We start from the raw sequence: 21,588 nt of genomic DNA, 5'->3' as shown, positions 1-21,588 counted from the left end.
GCCTTGGCTGTGTTGCTTGGAATGGCTGGGCAGTTTGGGCCTTTCCCTTCACAAGCAGAAAGCAAAAGTGATAATGCTATTGTAGAACATCATTTTGCCTCATTTCATTGATCAGAGCAAGTTGCAAGGCCAACCCAGATACAAAGGCTAAGGATATTAAAATGAGACTCCAATTGATGCTTTTTCAAATATGGCCTCATTGTCCTAATTTTTTAAATAAAATTTTCTGTAATTTTCCTCAAAGTTGAAATTTTATGATTAGTGAATCTGGAAGTATGAACATCTTCAATTGGGTATTCTCTGTAAATCCTGTTTTTCAATTTTTTATTTTGAACTAATTTTTGATTTACAGAAAAGTTGAAAAAAATAGTGCAGATACTTTTCAAATACTCTTTACCCCGCTTCACCGATATTAACATCTTACATATCAAAATACGATTGTCAGAGAAGGAAAATTAACTCTAGATTTCTAGATAAAGGTGACCCCTGCTAAGTTTCTCAATGTAAAGTTACCATGTTTCTCTTTGAGGTTAATAATTACTTGGGGAGAAAGTTTGAGAATATGAAAAGCATATTTTTCCTCTAACTTTCACCCACTAAACATGACATCAACCAGTAGGTTTTGTCTGTAATAGTTGACTGTAGTGTTTATGTAATGTGAATGTGATTTTCCATTTCCTTCGTTTTTCTTTCTTTTTTTTTTTTTTTGAGACGGAGTCTCGCTCTTTCATCCAGGCTGGAGTGCAGTGGCACAATCTTGGCTCACTGCAAGCTCCACCTCCTGGGTTCAAGCGATTCTCCTGCCTTAGCCTCCCGAGTAGCTGGGACTACAGGTGAGTGCCACTCTGCTAATTTTTATATTTTTAGTAGAGTAGGGTTTCACTATGTTGGTCAGGCTGGTCTCGAACTCCTGACCTCGTGATCCACCCACCTCAGACTCCCAAAGTGTTGGGATTACAGGCGTGAGCCACTGCGCCCAGCCGTTCTTCTTTCTCTCTATATTTATTAATTAAAATCTGTAAGGAACAGCTGTCCTTTCTCCACATTTATTTATATCAGCAAGAACTCATTGAAATTTTTGAGGGTTATAATTCAATATCAGCATATTTATTTAATACTGAAATTTGTAAACCATAATATTTAAAATTGAGAAAATACTTTATAAACAAGGAAATATCTATTGAACTCAGAGAAAATTATGGTAAACAGAAACTTTTAAAATTCTCATTATCTATACGTATTAAAACAAGTAAATATTTGAACTGAAATATTTTCATAGGCATTATCTTTTTGCTTCCATTTGAATTGTCTTCTTTCATTCTCTCTCTCTCTTTTTTTTTGCAAAATAAAACTCACCTAATAAGTTGTTTCTATTTGTAATTTTGGAATATCTTCCCAAATGTTGAGATTGTGAAATCTGGTACAGAATATTACTTTATCCTACTAAAGAGGAGCTCCATCAAAGGCTTCTCTTCATAAGACAGATTTTCCAAAGTATGATTATGGACTTTCAAAATTAAATATTTTATACATGAGCTCTCATTGCTTATTTTTTTTAACTTATTCCTTGTTTTCATAGGGATACATTTCAATGTCTTCCTATTTGCAATTTTGTTTTTAATAATTATTATTTGTGAAGATTAAAAATTGAAGTTGCTTTCTCCATTTGTTGAGCACCTTAACTAAAGACTTCCAACTGATTTTTAACAAAATGCAATTCAATTTCAGAGGGCTTGTTTACAAAAATAGTCCAATGCCATGTTAGGACACTTTGGTTGATTTGTAAAGTGGTGCTTCAAAGAATCAAATATTTCCAAAGACTGATTGATGACCAGCAGGAAAGAGAGTGTATAGTGTCATACATAAGATTATTTTTAATTCAATATCAACTTTATTCTTCAGATATTGTTATTCACTCTAATTTTGTGTATATAAAAATAAATGCAAATTTTCACTATAGTTTTTACTTCAATTAATAAATTCCACAGCTTCATCATATATGCACCAATCATTTTCAAGTACACGTCTGCTCTATAGATTTTTATTTTAATAAAAACATTGTTTTACTGTGATGCTGTGCTCCACTAATATTTGTGTTCATGTTATCATTTGCCGTCACAATGCTTAATTTTTAAGTTAAAGTGACAGTTGCATTTATAATAAGGTCAGACAATTCACCATTGACATGATAAACTTCTAAAAGCTTTTCTTTGGTTCTGTGAATTGGATTTTTAAAACTTTAACTGCTATTGGAACTATTATTCAATTCATCTGCTCACACTGATATAAAACTGTCATCATTTAACTGTTTGCAGTACTCCTTTGCTAATGGTGCCAACTCATTAGTAACCGTTGTTTTATATTTCTCATAGGCCTAAGGAAAGTCAGAATTAAAAATGAATGAAATTAATTTAGGAAAACTGTTGTCTGACCTAAATGAAAAGTCATGCTGCATGGAGTGATATGTAAACACACCTTAAGCAGCTGCAAGCATTTCATCACTTGCTTAGAGCACAGTCTTTTAAAAATAATGACTAAACTTTGACATAGATATTGCTGCTGCTTCAGCAGATTTCTGATCGTCTATGGTCAATGATAGCATTGAGGACCCTTTGGTGGATGGTATTTTGTGTGTTATAGGCTCAGCAACTCTTGAGAAAAAGAAAATCAAAATTTTTCTAAAACATTGATATGGTTTGGCTCTGTGTTCCCCCCCAAATCTCATCTTGAATTGTAATCCCCATGTGAGCGGAAAGGGGCCTGGGGGGAGGTGATTGAATCATGGGGGTGGACTTTCCCCTTGCTGTTCTTGTGATAGTGAGTGAGTTCTCATGAGATCTGGTTGTTTGAAAGTGCGTGGCACTTCCCACTTAGCGCGATCTCTCTCTCTCTCTCTTTCTCTCTCTCTCTCTCTCTCCCCCCACCCCTGCCACAGTGTGAAGAAGGTCCTTGCTTCCCCTTTGTCTTCTGCCATGATTGTAAGTTTCCTGAGGCCTCCCAGTCTTGCTTCCTGTTAAGCCTGAAGAACTGTGAGTGAATTAAACCTCTTCTCTTCATAAATTACCCAATCTCAGGTAGTTCTTTATAGCAGTGTGAAAACAGACTAACACAAACATGAATATATTAAATTCTTGTTTCTGCAAAGGTTTATTTCAGAATGAAACATAACCAAAAAATTTGTAAAAGAGCTGTCAATTTATAACATGCAATAGGTAACCAAATTACCGTAGCAAAAGCCTCTAGACACTCTGTAGCATGATTGCTCAGGCCCTATTTTCCATACATATTTTATTTACATCTATTCTGTAATAATGTGTAACAACGTGTCCCATTAATTCCATTGTCTGGCATCCTGATGGCTTCATGCCTCTCATAGGTCATGACATGGGCCACCCAGCATGGGTCATGACACAACTAGCTGCCACACCCAGTAGATGGCAGGGTCTGCAGCATCCAACACATCCACCACCACCAGAACAGGAAGGAGTTGCAGTTTCTAGCTGTTCATATCCAAATAGCATAATTTAATCAGCCAGTTCCCTGCATGTGGCAATTCAAAGAAAGATATAACTTTCCTTGAGACTAGAAAAGGTTGGCATAGGAAAGATGGACTATGTTTCAGAGTTTATCATGTGTTACAGTGAGAAATGTTAACTGCACATGCCTTACACTCTACTAAAAGAGATTGTGTCAGAAGTTGACATATGATGTAAAGGTCTTATAAAACTTCTTCTGATGCAACTAATAACAATAATAATTTTTAGAAAAGGAAAAGTCCATGACAAATGCTAAACTGGACTGAATGCTTACATAATACACTAAAATCAGTATGCTCTAGACAAACCACGATACATGGTCACCTTAAATCTGGAATTGTTTTTGACTTCAGCACATGAATCAACCACTTGTTTATGCTTTCCTCTACATTTCTCTTGAAATGACCCCCTTTTTAAAATTTTTCACTGCATCTTCCTTAGTCTCAATGCTTATTACCACATGCCTACATTTCTTATAATAACCTATTTACTAGTCTAGGACTCAGTTCCTCCTCTGCATTCTCTTCAGACCCACCATATTTTTCTTTCTCCAGAAACTTTTGTGTCTCATCACACCCTTGCTAGAAATATTTTAATGGCTCTTTATTACCTGTAAATTCCAAACTTCATTTCCAAGTGCTGCCAGTCCCTACTCTGCACTTTCAGATTCATTTCTCACTTCTTGCTTACATCAGTCCTTCACTCCAGCTTGATCACTCTTCATTTCCTAAACACGCTTGGCATTTGACATTCGTTTGGCACTTGTTTTTCATACTGTCATTTCCATTTAGAATCTTCTCCTCAACGTGGACCCTATTGTTGAAATAGAACCTATACTTTAAGCCCAAGTAACGTCTTCAAGAATCCTTCGAGTCCCCATCTAGAAATGTTCTCTTTATCCTCTGAGGTTTGCAGTAGTGTAGAAACTGCTTTGATGGTGTATTATACCCATACCTTCAATTCAAGAAGCTGTTTGGTTGAATGTTTTTGAAGGACAAAAATGAGCTCTTTCACCTTTTGATACCAAGCGATGTCATACAATACCAAACCCTGTGAATATGCTGCTACTTCGTAACTATTCATTGATTAAATTAATAAATGAATGTCCAAGGAATTCACACTAATGAATTAGTGTGGTAATGAGTAGAGTTCTTCTTTCAGGAAATATTTTTGCAATTTGTTGGCGACATTTCATCACAAAGAACAACTGAATTTAAACCTGTCTGTGGAAGAAATCTTTCTGAGTGGGCGGGCCTTATTGCCCAGTCATTTCTTTCACTATATTTCATATCTATGACCAGCTTTGCTCATTAAACTTTGGTTCTCTATAGATATTAAACAAGACAAGTTTCATGCCATTTTTATAACTCTAACAAATAAAAGGTAACAAAGACATAATCAGTAAAGACATAAGGTGTTTGTGTGTAGTCTCTGTGTGTGTTATCTCAAAGGATCTACATCAAACAAGTGGTTACTTATGAGGAAGACAGTGGCATTGGAGGGATATATGAAAGGAAATTTTACTGTTACTGTATGTGCTCCTGAATTGTTTTCATATTTTTGTAATGAGGTGTTATTTTATATTAAGTGTGAAATAAAGAAGCGATAATTTAAAAAAACTCTTAGTCTACATGGCACTCTTTGCATGATGTCTTAAAGTGCAAACTGCCTTTATGGAATTCATAGCACTTATTCCCTTGGAAATTCCCAAGAAATGGAGAGCATACAAATTTGGCTCAATACTTTTCAAATTATATTTTCTGTTGTTACTTCTGAAATCTTACCAGAGTAAGAAAATAAATATATCTGATTAAGAGTAAAAACATAGTTGGAAGGTAAATAATATAGAAAAAAGGAAAGCATCAAAAAAGTAGAACTTGTGTAAATTTTTAAGAACTTACATTCCTTTAATAGTTTTACATTCCTCATGTAAGAAATTTATAATCTAAAAAGAAATTGATTCATGGGCATAAGATCTAAAAAACATTGTGACGAAAAATCAGTAAAGCTATTAGAATATTTAAATAATTAATTCTTTAAGGATCAAGTGTTAGCCATTAAAAAATTACAGAACATCTGGAAAGTAAAGAGATTGAAAGATTGGAAATTAAAAAGCAAATGGTATGTTTTGTGCTACTGAGGGACTTTGCAAATGAATATAAACCCATTTGAAAATAAATACAGAGTCTGTATAATTACAATGAGCCCAAAGATGGGTTTAGCATTTATGTATCTCCTGGGAAGCATGGTGAGTCAGGAACAAAAAACCAAAGCAAAGGGAGGTTATTAAAAAATTATTTCCTGTTGTATTGTAGAACTCAAGAAGAGAATAAACATACCAATTACTTGCATGGCCGGTTCCACGTCTGTTGTGGCCTCTTCCAACAATGACAGCAGCTTGGCTGATATCTGATGCACGGACTCAATGTTGCTAAACAAGCTATCCACATCCAGCCTATCAATCTGAAGAAACAAAAAACATTGAGCTGATAGAGAAGCACTGTATTTAGGATGTTTTCTCCTGCTAAACAGTAAGCATTTTAAATGCCAGCCCATGCTGTCTCCATTAACCATTTCTGTTAACATTCTTATTTAGGAATTCTAGAGTGCAGTTTGCTTTTTTTTTTTCCCCAAGAAATTGGGATGATGCATCTGTTACTTCTGTCTTTTTAAAAAACGTTGAATATGTTTTGTGTTGAACATACATCTGTATATTCCTATAACAACCAGAATGGGAAGATTTGAGCCTAATTGGTGTTAACTGCCCTCTATGAGGGTATGTAGTAGTGTGTAAGGATTTAGAATATTTTACTGCTTATACAGCAGAAGTCAGACCTTACCCGAGGCAAGTAACTATTTTCAAAGCTGGTTTTTAAATCACAGATGTTTGAAAAGTGATGACAAGTAGATGTGCTGGGTTGCTTTTTCCTTTTTTTTTTTTTTTGCTTGATATAAATGTAAATGGAAATCATTAAATATATTCTACTAATTAAGCATTCATTATATTTTGTTATTTCATGCACACCCTTAACAACCAGTGTAATTATTCTTAGATCTTATAGCAAGTTTTATAATAATTTATTTATTCATTTATTCATCCTTTCACCAAATATTTTCTGAGAAGCTTCTATGTACCAAGAATTACAAAAGAAGCCAGATTGTGTCATAGGTAGTGATTGGTTAGTAGAGGAATGGACAACTATCCTCAGCTATCTGAGTATGGTAAGATATGTGCTCTGATTTTGATGAATCTTTTTTGACGTCATTCCCTTGAGTTTAAGTTGGATCTCCTTTCATAATCAAATAGTGACATAATCAAATAGTGGTCAGGCCACAGCCATATTGGTGCAGACTCTACTGGGCAACATCAGGGAACAGGAGTAGGTGCCTTTTACTCATGACTTATTGTGAATGAGGTCATAGGTGGATAATTAATTCATTAATAATCAACTCATGGAGGAGTAGCACAAGTGAAAACCAGAGTTGCTGGCTTAAAGTCAGCTCAGCAAAGTTAGGGGTATGAAAGAGACAGAGAATTCAATTAAAGAAAATGTACCAAGAAATTAGGGGAATTAGGAACAAGGGAGGTATGAGGGAGATCTGGAGGAATTCTGCAGACGAAGGCCAACAACTACAGCTTTTTTTCCATTATTTCAGACTCAGTTTCTTTAGGTGTGTGTGGGGTCTATTTAAGGGGTAAGGAAGAAAGCAACCTGCTCATCTTTTTATCCCATCCCTTTTTGACATTGTCCAATCTACTGTTCTCCATTTTAGATACCAATATTATTTTGGTAAGGATATTCTATCATTGAACATGGAAGCATGACTTCACATTGCACCTTTCCAAAATGTGGTGACTATGTCAGTTATTTCTTATGCAATATGGTTTTTCTGTATACAAGTCTTTCAACCATCTTGGGAAATTTTTCACTTTCCCATCATTCATCCTGTCCTCAGGATAACTCACAGCCTCATTTGTAATCAAATTCATATGATCAATGCAAATCAAAACCACAATGAGATACCATCTCACACCAGTTAGAATGGCAATCATTAAAACGTCAGGAAACAACAGGTGCTGGAGATGATGTGGAGAAATAGGAACACTTCTACACTGTTGGTGGGATCGTAAACTAGTTCAACCACTGTGGAAAACAGTATGGTGATTCCTCAAGGATCTAGGACTAGAAATACCATATGACCCAGCCATCCCATTACTGGGTATATACCCAAAGGATTATAAATCATGCTGCTGTAAAGACACATGCACATGTATGTTTATTGCAGCACTATATCAATAGCAAAGACTTGGAATCAACCCAAATGTCCATCAATGACAGACTGGATTAAGAAAATGTGGCACATATACACCATGGAATACTATGCAGCCACAAAAAAAGGATGAGTTTGTGTCCTTTGTAGGGACATGGATGCAGCTGGAAACGATCATTCTCCACAAACTATCGCAAGAACAGAAAACCAAACACCGCATGTCCTCACTCATAGGTGAGAATTGAACAATGAGATCACTTGGACTTGGGAAGGGGAACATCACACACCGGGGCCTATTATGGGGAGGGGGAGGGGGAAGGGATGTCATTGGGAGTTATAACTGATGTAAATGACGAGTTGATGGGTGCCGACGAGTTGATGGGTGCAGCACACCAACATGGCACAAGTATACATATGTAACAAACCTGCACGTTGTGCACATGTACCCTAGAACTTAAAGTATAATTAAAAAAAAAAAAAAAGAAACCAAGCAGATGCCAGCACCACGCTTCCTGTATAGCCTGCAAAACCAATTAAATCTCTTTTCTTATAAATTAAAAAAAAATTCATATGATCATATGCAGTGGTTTATTTCAATATAGGATTAGACAACTTTTAAAAAACTAATTTTATGTATTCTGAAATTGTCTATGATTCCATACTAATTACTACATTATAATCACTATTAGTTCTTAGGGTCTTTAATCCAGCATCACAAAATGTTCCTTAATTGACCATTCACTTTAATAGGAGATGGCACATATGGTTTTTTGCTTGTAATCTAGAGAGGTTCAAGACTTTCAATTTCTATATTAGAAAGTATATTTAATATTATAGAAAATATTTAAAAGACACATAACAGTTATATGGATTTGGTTAATTATTATTTAATAATAAATTATTAACTAGTTAACATGAAATTGTCATTTAATAATACTTTACTATTATCAATGGCTCAAATGTAATATATCTCTGAACTTTGAATAATTCAAGATGTTTTCCAAAAGTTGTATGTGAATCAAAGTTTTATAGATTGGTTTATTTCAAATTTACTGATTGTATATTTCTTAAAATCGTTTTTGAAATAAATCCTTCTAATATGTAAAATTTCAGCGCCTAATTTACTTGCTTTATAAGATAAACTATCAGCAGTAAATCATGCAGTGTATCCCTATTATTATTTCATTTTGCTGTGGAAACTTTATTCTGAGAAACTTCGAGTGTTTCATATTTATTATTTCATACATGACTCCAACTTCTTTGTAAAGGTTGAACCATCTTGAAGATACAGAAAATAATGCAGGATGAAGAGAGGAGCCATGCTCAAACTCATGCAAAAACTGCAGGGGAGAACCGGATTCAGAAACTGACCTTTTCATTCTATGCCTTCGTTCATTACCAGCAAATATTAATAATGAATACTTTACTATCTCCATTTAGATTCTTTGGTTTGTTCCTGAGTTTTTTCACCAAGTTGTCACTCCTACAATTTATTTCTCAAGGTCACTATCCTGTATATCTGTTTAATTTAGATTATGAATCCATTTAGCAAGGATCCAATTCTACATTTTATCTGTAATCTTAGCTTAGTGCAACAAATATTAAATAACAAAAACATAGATTTTAATTCCACTTCTTCCTGAAGGACAGAAAGGATTAAAACATCAATTGGCCTGATTTCAAACGCCCATATCACCATGAGCCCACAGGGATTCTGTGAATCATAAAATTAATTCATATCCAGTCACTGCTATGCCAAGGAAAAAACAAGTGCCTGGTACAAATAGGCTTTTAAAACTGATAGATGATTTTATGATTACTGATATAAATTCAAAGAAGCATGTATTTATATTTATTAATCATTCACTGGAAACAGGTAACGCTCTAAAGCTTAAGTTGAATTACATTTTAAATGGATTAAAATTCATTTTTTTAAAAAAAGACAGTCTGAGTACACGCTATTCTAAGTCAAGTCAATACATAATAATTCAGACTTACAAAACATAAAAAATAAAGGCCAATGTTTCTTTTTAAAAATTTTCTTCTAAAAAACATGGGATACGTGTGCAGAACATGCAGGTTTGTTACATAGGTATACATGTGCCATGGTGGTTTGCTGCACCTATTAACCCATCCTCTTTGTTCCCTCCTCTCCCCACCCACTCCCTAATAGGCCCTAGTGTGTGTTGTTCCTCTCTCTGTGTCCATGTGTTCTCATTGTTCAGCTCCCACTTATGAGTGAGAACATGCCGTATTTGGTTTTCTCTTTTTTTGTTAGTTTGCAGAGGATGATAGTTTCCAGCTTTATCTATGTCCCTGCAAAGGATGTGATCCAATTCCTTTTTATGGTTGCATAGTATTCCATGGTGTATATGTACCACATTTTCTTTATCCAGTCTATCATGGGTGGGCATTTGGGTTGGTTCCATGTTTTTGCTATTGTAAATAGTGCTGCAGTAAACATACGTGTGCATGTGTCTTCACAGTAGAATGATTAATATTCCTTTTGGTATATACCCAGAATTGGATTGCTGTGTCAAATGGTATTTCTGGTTCTAGATTAAAGGCCAGTGTTTCAATCGGCAATTTAATTTGTTGCTTTACAAAAGTACTTATTGCAAGATATACTTCAAATAGCTAGTTCCCATTACATTTAAATAATTACTAGGTTTTAAAATCAGGTAATGTGATGCCTCCAGCTTTGTTCATTTTGCTCAAGGTTGCTTTGGCTCTTCAGGGTCTTGCATGGTTGCATATACATTTTAAGGTTGTTTTTTATTTATATGAAACACATCATTGGAATTTTAGTAGAAATTGCATTTAGTCTATAGATTGCTTTAGGTAGAATGGATATTTTAACAGTATTAATTCTTCCAATTCATTAACACCAGATATCTTTCCATTTATCCACGTCTTCTTCAAATTATTTTATCAGTGTTACTTAGTTTTCAGTGACTTCAAAATCTACTACAAAGCTATAGCAATCAAAACAGCATGGTACCAGCATAATAACAGACACATACACCAATGGAACAGAATAGAGAGCCCAGAAATAAATCCACACTTTTACCGTTGATTGATTTTCAGCAAAGATATCAAGAACACACAATGGGAAAGGACAGTCTTTTCAATACATGGTTCTAGAAAAACTGGCTATCCATAGGCAGAAAAAATGAAATTAGACCCTTACCTCACACTAAATCAACTCAAAATGAAGACTTAAACATAAGACCTGAAATTGTAAAATTACTGGAAGAAAATACAGGTGAAAAGCTTCATGACATTGGTCTGGGCAATTATTTTTTGCATAGAATCCCAAATCACAGGAAATAAAAGCAAACATAGACAAATGGTATTACATCAAACTTAAAATCTTCTGCATAGCAAAGGAAACAATAATCAGAGTTGAGAGACAACTTGTGAAATAAGAGAATACATTTACAAACCACACATCTGATAAGGGGTGTTAATAAGCATAATATATAAGGAACTCTACTCAGTAAGAAAGCAAATAATCCTATGAAAAAGTGGGCAAAACTAATGGATACTAGGCTTAATACATGAGAGATGAAATAATGTGTACAACAAACCCCCATGACACATATTTACCCACATAACAAACCTGCACATCCTGCAGATGTACCCATGAACTTAAAATAAAAGTTAAAAAAAAAGAAAGAAAGAAGATACAGGGCAACTATAGTTAACAATAATTTATTGTTATGTTTCAAAATAGCTAGAAGAAAATATTTGGAATGTCCCAACACAAACAAAATTATAAATGTTCTGAAACCCATACTTGAAAATAAATTTTAAAAAGAAATTATAAATGTTGGAGGGGATGAATATCCCAATTACTAAGATTTGATCATTACACATTGTATACTTGTATCAAAATATTACATGTACCCTGCATATTTGTACAAGTTTTATGTATTTATAAAAATTAAAAATAAGTAAATAAAAATAAATTAAATTACAAAAATGGGCAAAAGATCTAAATAGACATTTCTCAAAAGAAGACACAAAAGTGGCCAATAGGTATTTAATGCCCAATATCACTATCATCAGAGAAATGCAAATTAAAATCACGATGAGATATGACCATATACTTGTTAGAATGACTGCTATTTAAAAAGATGAAGGAAAACAAGTGTTAGTGAGGATGTGGAGAAAAGTGAACTCTTGCACACTGTTGGTAGGAATGTAAATTAGTACAGCCATTATGGAAAATAGTATGGAGGTTACTCAACAAATTAAAAAGGTTACAGCTAAAAGACGGCTGTCTAGAAAGTGGGCCCTCATCAGACACTGAATCTGCTGGCATCTTGATCTGGGACTTCCCAGCTTCGAGAGCTGTGAGAAATAAATTTCTGTTGCCTACGTTACCCAGTTTATGGCAATTTTTTAAAAATAGAAGCCTAACTGGACTAACATAGTATGTAAGTTTCTATCTTTGGCAGTCATCTTTGTGGAGAACTTGTCTGTGAAAACGTCACAAAGAGGAAAGCTAAGCCTGGCAAAGTCTTGTTAACCCTTGGATCTAGCCTTGCCTAAAGCAAGAAATCCTATTCCATAAGCTGACAAAGTGTCTTTTTTTTTTTTTTTTTTTTTGAGATGGAGTCTCGCTCTGTCACCCAGGCTGGAGTGCAGTGGCCAGATCGCAGCTCACTGCAAGCTCCGCCTCCCGGGTTCACGCCATTCTCCTGACTCAGCCTCCCGAGTAGCTGGGACTACAGGCGCCCGCCACCGCGCCCGGCTAGTTTTTTGTATTTTTTTAGTAGAGACGGGGGTTTCACCGTGTTAGCTGGGGTGGTCTCGATCTCCTGACCTCGTGATCTGCCCACCTCGGCCTCCCAAAGTGCTGGGATTACAGATGTGAGCCACCGCACCCGGCCCAAAGTGTATTTTTATTTAAGCTAGTTTGAACTTTATTTCTGTTACCTACCACCCAAAGAAGATTAATACACTTCTAATTGTAGCCAGAATGTTGCTTTCTCTAGGAAATATTTCCTGTTCCTTGGTTAGAATTAACTTCTCTTTCTCCCACACTTCCATGACTCTTGTTTCATATTACTCACTGCTTATATGGAAGCCCATTCTATTTATCAGAAATATTTATTAATTTAATTTATCTGTCTCTATGACAAAACTGTGAGTTCCTCTAAGACATTTGCCTTTGTGAGTACTCTACTGTGTCTAACACAGTTCTGGGTATGTGCATAGTTACTCAGTAAAAGTTTAAAAATATGAACAGAATTGAATCTGTACAATTTAAATGATCTATTTACTCTTGTAGGAGCCAAAAATGAATATTCTTTGTAATCACTTCACCAGGCTCTGAATAACAAGCATGCAAAGATCAAAAGTGGTTTAAAGGCAAAAAAATTACCTAATTTAGTTGTTCACAACTATTACATGGATATTTTATAATTTTCTACTTAATTTTGTCTGCAAAGGCACACTAGTGTGCTTATTTTGGCCGTTGGTATAACTGGCTAATTTGCTGATGGAAGCCAGCCTTCTCCTACTTTACACCTGGGACATGTCTGTTTACAGGTTTCTGTTTAACGAGCACTGTATGAATCGGCCTAAACCTCATCACAGGGAGGAAAAACCAAACATTTTTAGGTGTCCTGCAGACAAGTAAAAGCAAGAAAATACAATCACCTATAATTCTACCACACAGAAGTAGCCACTGATACATTTTCAGGTATGTTTTTCCAGATAATTTTTCTCTGTGTGTCTGTGTGTACATCCATACAAAAATTTATATACTTCTAATAGAGTTTACAGTTTTTGCCTTAACAACATAACATGAACATCTTTTCATGTCAGTAATTTCCTTCAGTTGCACTATTTTTAATGTCAACATTATGTGGAAATACTGTAACGTACTTAACCATTCATAAAATTTGAAATCTAGATAGATCACCCTTTTCATTATTATAATCAGCTCTCTTTGCTAAATTCTTGTTCACACTCATGTCTATCACTGAGCTAAACTTATTAAATTTTTAAAGGATTTTAAAAAGTATTAACAAATAAGCATTGTTTTTTCCTTCTGACAACCAATGGATTTAAAATTGTCAGTTGGATATTGCTGTCCTGACCTCAGTTGGAACTATAATTTTGGGCTCCTAATTTGATGATCAAAATCACACAATTTAAAAATTCTATATATATGTGCATGACATATATATTTAATACAACAATTGTAGAAGAAGGGAGAAAATAAACAGCACTGCTTTTAAGGGCCACGGTGATTGCCACCAACCAAATCATCCTCTGGAAATTGTTTCTAGAAAAGTCTTCAGTGTTTGGATTCAGTGTAGTTTGGCAGTAAATCCAAGTTCAAATAGGGCCCCAATTCTGGGCTCTGAACTTATGTAGTGATTACATTAGAATTAACATAGGGCAAATTCTCCTTAGCCATCAACTGATTTGGTCTAATAGAACTTTGATGCCATCTACTCCTTCTGTAGGGCAGTTCCACACACAACATTTTGGTGAGGCCTGAATGCATCCTCTAAATTAGATTGATCCATTATTAATGCTGAAGCCATCAAAACCCAATGATATTGAGACTGTAGTAAGTAAGGTGGAAGTGGAAGAAAGCTGCCGTGCGTTGCAAAATATTTGAGAACTGGAGACCCAATGGGGACATTCTGAGAGGATAAAATAGGTTTTGTTTTATTTTTTAGTGAGGAAGTTGAGAAGAAGAATGCTTGTGCAACAGAAATTGCAGCAAGTGGAAAAAAAGGATGTTGGCAGAAAGCCCTAGCAACCACTGGCGTAGGATAATTAACTCATTACTATGGCATTTACTGAGACAGTTGGCTTCTAGAATACAAAGATTTTCAGGGTAAACTAGCCATTATTTCATCAGATTTCTTAAAACTGCTGATTTGTATGTGTGAAATTTCCTGCTGTGAAACTGGGTTTGAAACTGGCTAATTGAGTCAAACTATGAGTTGAATCAGCTATACAGTAAGTCTTTTAACTAATCTTGCAGATAAATGCCTAAGTTACCTGATAACTGCCAGAAAACATTCCAGGCCAGAAGATATTGATGTGGACAGACCTACATTAGCAGAGAGATGTTAGTCCCTTTGCAGAAAGGAGAGTGGGGTCTCTGAAACAGAAATCTCAGCATGTGTGTGAGGAAGGGCAGAGGCAACAGTCAAAGCCAGACAAAGAGGCTGGGTTCAAACTTGAGAAGTCCCTGAGTTAAGAAGTCCAACAGCCCTGGAACTGAAAATTAAAATTAAAAACAAGTCCAACAGAAAATTTGTTTTGACTAGTAATAGAAAAGCAAAGTTCTTGTATTGATATCCTTGGGTAAAAGGTAGGTAGTTGACTAAAGGTCTCTGCCTTTGTTTCTCTTCTCTGCCTTGACACAGAGACAGGCAGAAAAGAAATTACGTGGCAGAGGTTTGGGGTGGTCTTGCCTTCCTTTTCGTACTTTGAATTTTATATGAAATGTTCCAAAGACAAACAGTTGTGCTAAAAATAGGTCTTTTGAGCTAGAGGGCTAGTATATTTTGTAATCTCTTCTGAAATTCTTCAGAAAGCATAGACTAAACACTATGATTTATATTGTTGAAATATAGAGAAAGTAATATGGAAACTCTTTGGAACAATCAATGAGATTATAAGAAAAATTCATAATTTTTTAATGTACCCATATCAGCCAAAAAATTATATTTAAAGGCTTGTGGTTGGGCATGATGAATGGGGTAAACATTTTATGCTTTGATCACTTGAGTACTCACTGTGAGGGTGTGTGCGTGAATGTGTGTACATGTGTGTTTATTTCTTCTTCCTGTACATACTCAAACTGAGAGCTTATAGCAATTCTCATAACTTTTTCAACAAGCATTCATATCCTTTAGGCCTAATATCTAAAAGAAACTACTGACATCAGGGATGACTTAGCATACCACCTATTTTTTTCCCCATTTAATGACACAGTTGCAAAGTTCTAATCTTCAATGATACAATAAAAACTAGAACTCATTGAAAATAATTTGAAAAATGAGGAAACGCTTTTGCAAAAGAAAGGAAAAGAAAAATTTGCTAGCGATGATAAATGAGAGGAAAAAAGAAGCGTGAAATGGAAGGCACAAAAAGATGTGGTGGGCAGGTATGTGACAGTACACTTGAGCGGTAACACAGGAATTACGGACAAAACTGGTACAACATAGAACAAATATCCATGAAGTCCATCTGTGTTGTAAATTCTGGTGTTTCCAGGATTTAATCACTTGACCACTGTAATTCCCACACTTTTTCCCTTGGAGAATGTCACTTGTTTTAGTACTCTGATCATCACATCTAAGTTAAGCATTACTGTTTAAATTTCCAATGATTTCCCTTCCCCACACACATGAAGTCAGTTCTTCTGGCATGGGGCTCTCCGTGGCCTTGCCTCTGCACCTCTTTTCTGCTTTGCCTCCTGCAGCATGGCACTCCAGGAGCTGTTCGATCTCATGGCACATACTATGCTAGTCCATATCATGTTTTCTTCCCCAGGATGTCTCCATGGAACCCCATGAATATAGTAAACATACAAAAGGTTAAAAAACAAACACTTCCTGCCTGAATTTCAATTGAGGCATCAATTTCTTAGCTATCAGATACCAAAGTGAGCAGGAGACGGTTTGCCATAGATGAACTTCCTTTGCCAAGATGAACTTGCAAAGGAGGATTCAGCGAACTGTTTCAAAGTCACCTCTGTTGACCTCATGCCTGCGAAACCTAAAGGAGCTGTGGCAGCAGGAAAGTGATGGCTATGTTGGGATGAATCTGTACTCCCATAGGTCTTGGGGGTCAGGGATGCTTGAATGCTTCCTATGGACCAGCTGTGGACCCTGTGAGGTGGTGAAGCTAGTGTAAACATATCTATGACTCTGCCTGCACAGCTGAAGGGCAGAATACGGAGGTACACTCTGGATGCCTCGGGGCTCTGGAAAGAGTTGCAAATCACCGACTGGGACAGATGCAATTGGATTGAGTGGCTTTCAAGAGAGAATCTCCCCAACACCACCATCATGAGAATAGCCTGAAAAAGGCCAGGAAGGTACCTGTAAGAGTGCCACATTATTATATCTGGAAACTCCAAAGAATGTAAAGCTAGTCTATGATGGTACCAGTTCAAGTACACTTTCCCCCTCCCTTACCTCTCCTCACCCATCCTCCCGAGGGTCAGGAGCTGGCTGGTGAGCTGGTGTCAAGGAGGAGTCACATTCCAGCTGTGTGACTTTGGATAAGTTACTTAGCCTCTTTGTTCCTTGGTTTCCTCATTAGTCAAGTAGGAACACTTAAACCTACTTCATGAGTTGATGTAAGTATCATATTAACTAATATAAACAAGTTGTTTGGAATAACGCCTGGCTTCTTGTAAGTACTCAATATATTGTAGTTATTATTGTTATTTTTAGGAAAACTGGAATGAATTTTGACTAAACTGCTAGCTGCTAAAGGCAGTTCCCAAACTAGATGAGTGCTTCAGATGTTCATTGATCTGTGAAGTGATGGGCCTGCCAGAGTCCTCATCTGGAGACAGGGCAGGATCTTTGCACTACTAAGTGGACCGATGCTCCCCACAGCATTATGCTGCAGTATGAATCTCAAGAACCATAGACAATAAGCATAAGGAAGGGAACAGGAGTGAGTGCTGATTTTAGGAAGCAGAGCCAGTGCTGGAAACATTTTTAAATTGTTAATAATTTCTCACTTGTCTCTTTTTTTCTTTTTAAGCAACTGCCTTTGTCAAAAATCCAAGGTGCCCAAACCAATGTTAAGTGACCTGAGTTCCAGGAGATTCTCAAAACTCAGCCGAGTTTGGATTTTGCTGGGTATGCCCAGGATGATGGAAACAAGCGTGAGCCCTGGAGTGGGGACAGGTCTTTGGGTGCACCATCTATTAGCTGTACCACTAAGTTCCAGACTCCAGACCTTAGGGTCAGTGCAGGTTCTCCCCTCCATCACCCCTAACTCTCATCTTGATAGCTTAGCCCCACTATCTCCAACATTCAATTAGCCTTTTCTTAGTCACTTTGTAAAACTCTATCAGGCCCTAGTTTCTACGTCTGAAAAAGCTTCTAAACTCATTTTTATTTCCTATTTCTCCAAATCAGCTTACTAATAATTTCAGATTAGTCTTCCTAAAACATGCTTAATTGGGTTTACAACACAGTTATCAATTCCTCTGTTTTAAAACATTTGTTTCTTCCCAGTTGCCTACAGAAAAGACCTCAAATTTCTGAATCTGACGGTTTGCCTGGACAAGACCTATCTTGTCTTACTCCAGTTATTTTTATTTTTATAAGAACCATCTGCTCCTATCAAAAGGAATTAACTCATTTTTAAACTGACCCTATTAGTTAGCTCACCAACTCTTGCTCCTGTGGTTCTCCACTGCTGGGCTGCTCTCCTGACCCTGCCTCCACCTAACCAATGTTTACTCAGTGCAAATCCCATCCCTTCTTTAAGACTTCATGGATCACTTACCCATCCTGAAGTTGTTCATCCACTCATTTTTTTTCAATCTATAAATATTTACTGCTGCTCATGTATAAAGCACTGTATTAGATGCTGGGGATATAGCAGTGAACAAATGAGACAAAATTCATGATTCATAAAGGAGAAAAGTTAACAGGATAAGAAAGGAAAATATATTGTATTAAATATAGGGTTAAATATTAGAGGGATAAAACAAAAACAGCAAAAGGAAGATAGGGAATTTTGGGAAGGCTGCAGCACTGGCAATGCCTTACTTATATCTCCTTGATTCTGAATGTTCTTTGACATGTGACAGGCCTTCTGGTGTAAGCATCTCTGATTTTCTACCGAAAGGCTTTCTCTGACCACTGATGCCTGCTCTGCCTACACACAGACAAGGCTAGAAGTGCCAGGAATTAACACTCCCAGGAGCATCCCTTAGCCAGTGTCTAACAGGAATTGAGGAGGGTAAATACTCCTCCCATGGGACAATGTGTTCTGTACAGCCTCCCCAAGGTCCCAGTGGGAAATGAGCCCCATTTGGCCACAGAGTTAACCCACTCATTAATGTACCCTCTATTGCCTGCTTTCTCTGTCTCATTCCCCCTTTCCCTTACTGCTATTTCAGGGTATCATCTCCCAAATCAATACCATCTAAAAATCATTTTTATCAGGCTCTGCTTCTGAGGAATCCAGTCTAAGATGGAGGTGGTGAAGGCAGGCTTTACTGAGTAAAGTCTTGAAGGACATGAAGGAGCAAGCTATGAAGTTATTTTGGGGAAGAGCATTCAAGGCAAAGTAAACAGCAAGAACAAAGAGCTTGACACAGTAGTGCTCCTGGTTTGTTCAAGAAAGAGTGGAGAGGCCAGAAGGTAGAAATAGATGACATCAGTGAGAATGAGGGCCAGCCCCTGTAGGACCTTGTAAGTCATCATGAGTATATTAGGTTTTAATCAGAGTGAGAGGGGAAGCATTGGAGGGTTTTGAGTAGAAGAGTGACATAATTTGACTCATATTTTAAAAGGATCACTCTGGCTGCTTGGTTGAAACAAGGTAGAGGAAGAGACATGGGTCACAAGACAGTTGTAAAAGTCCAGGGGGTTATTGACAGGTTCTTGAACCAGAGTGGCAGTAAGAGAGGAGATGAGACATGGTCTAATTCTAGATAAATTTTGAAGGCAGAACTAAATAATGTGCTGATCGATCTAATATGGGAATTAAGAGAAAGAAAAAAGTTAACGATGACTCCAGGGAATTTTGCCTGAGCAACTGGAAGGTAGAGCTGCCATTTTCTGAGATGAGATAGAATACAATGGAGAAATTTTTAAAGAGGAAATTAGGAACTCAGTTTTGAACATGCTAAATTTGAGATCCCTTGTAGACAATCAAGTAGAGATTTGAGTGCATAATTGGAGAAACAAAGGAGGACGTCAGGGAAAATGTCTAGGCTGGAGATAAAAATTTGCCAATCATCAGCATGTAGATGGAATTTAAAGCCATAAACCACATCAGATTTGCAATAGAGCTAATGTGGACAAAAGAGAGAAGAAGACCACAGGCGGAGCCCTCAATTACTTTAGTGTTTATAGATGAGTATTAACCAGCAAAGGAGACCGAGAAGCAGCAGCCAGAGGATTATGGGGAAAACAAAGAGTGTGTAGAGTCCTGGAAGACAGAAGGCACTGTTTTTGTCAAATGCTGCCAACAGGTCAGGGAAGTGAGTGCCTCCCTCTGCTAATATCTAAAGCAATTAATTGTTGCATAACTAATTAGCACAACTAATCATGACTGCCTTCTGTCATGATCACTTCTAGTGTTGCCTTGAAATAGATCTTTGATTGTTATTTGTGTTTTATGTGTTTATGAGTCATTTTCTTGGCCACATTATAGACTTTACTAGGGCAAGACTGTGACATAAATTTCCTTGATACCCACGCAGAGCTCAGGAGCAGGCACTGCATGCAATAGGCACTTGACAAACATTTAATCTTTTAATTTGCGTATTCAACGAAAATATCACATTCTTCATGAAATATAGCTCAGTTAATCTGTCTGGAAGTGATCTGTCCTTTCTCTGAACCCCAATTGCACTTATTGTCTATACTTATCAATTATCACTTTGCATTACAAGTTATCTTAGTTATAAGAGGCCTCTCACTAAGGATTCTTAGTTTTTTTGATGACACAAAAATGTGTTTCATATATCCTTACATACTCTAAATGACCTAAAATTAATTAATCAATTAACTCATGTAATCATCTACCTTGCCTGTGTCTAAAGTGCCTTATGTAAGTGCATATTAATAAAATAATTATTTTCTTAATATCTGCTTCCTTTCTGGCCCAGTGTTATTGTTTGGAGTCCAGAATTTATGGCTGTGTAGTGATATGCATGGCTATTTTGATCTATGCCTGAATAAAGCTGCCTCAACATTGCTGGCATTTCATTAGAGAAGTTTATGGCAATATTATGATAATCACAGCCACTGAAATTTTGTTGCTTATTCTACACACACACACACACACACACACACACACACACACACACACAAAGCAAATGAAAATTGTGGTTTATGCATCATCTCCACTCTGGGAAGTAAAGTAATGAGCACAAGATCATCTTGCCTAGGCTGAGGGATGACTTTCCTGGATATTAAAACAGATCTGCTTAACATATCTATGTTTTTCAATTCTGGGCATCCCAAATCCTGCACTGAATTGGGAAATACATTCATTTTTCTCCTCACTTGGTCCAGCAGATTCTGATCTGGACTATAGATTATAAAAATTAGAGAACACTGAAGCTGTCCTGAAATGGAGCTTAGGAGCTGTTTATAAATGTAACAACAAGGAGGATAGTTTCCATCATAAAACTGTAGTACAAGGATAAAAATGAATGCCTCATTTTTTTGAGTTGAGACTTTCTGAACAAGCAAAGATAAGAGATTTTCTTCCCATAAAAAGAAAATTCATGTACTAGAATATTGATGCATCACTTTCATACCCAACTAAATCTGAATCCAGTATGACAGCAAACTCTATGTTTTCCAGGTTGACAAAACAGAAATGTCCCTCCAGGGGAAAATGGGAAAGTAAGTGAAGTGTGATGACTGGGTTTCAGTACTTGAGAAAGAGGCCAGTTAGATATTATGTATCAACATAGTCACATTGTGGTTGGCAACACTGTGCCTTTTATTTTTAAATTTAATGTTTCACATCTATAACCTCCTGTTGGAGGTTAGGAACTGCCCTTATTAACACACAGAAAATCAAG

At 36.4% G+C, this 21,588-nt stretch overlaps 1 protein-coding gene across 2 annotated transcripts in view; it reads right to left on the bottom strand.

Annotated features, from left to right (window-relative positions):
- The window catches only part of ARHGEF38 (Rho guanine nucleotide exchange factor 38), a 128,184-nt gene that overhangs the window by 56,995 nt on the left and 49,601 nt on the right, over positions 1 to 21,588 (bottom strand). For both annotated transcript variants that reach the window (XM_015138925.3, XM_078002056.1), the window contains exon 3: positions 5,876 to 5,999. In XM_015138925.3, coding sequence (XP_014994411.2) covers positions 5,876 to 5,999 — 124 coding nt within the window. The remainder of the gene's footprint in view (positions 1 to 5,875; positions 6,000 to 21,588) is intronic.

This window comes from Macaca mulatta, chromosome 5 (assembly GCF_049350105.2).
Source record: "Macaca mulatta isolate MMU2019108-1 chromosome 5, T2T-MMU8v2.0, whole genome shotgun sequence".
In the NCBI taxonomy this organism is placed as follows: domain Eukaryota; kingdom Metazoa; phylum Chordata; class Mammalia; order Primates; family Cercopithecidae; genus Macaca; species Macaca mulatta.
Note: the sequence above shows the minus strand (reverse complement) of the source record. Positions and strands in the feature narration are given on the sequence as shown.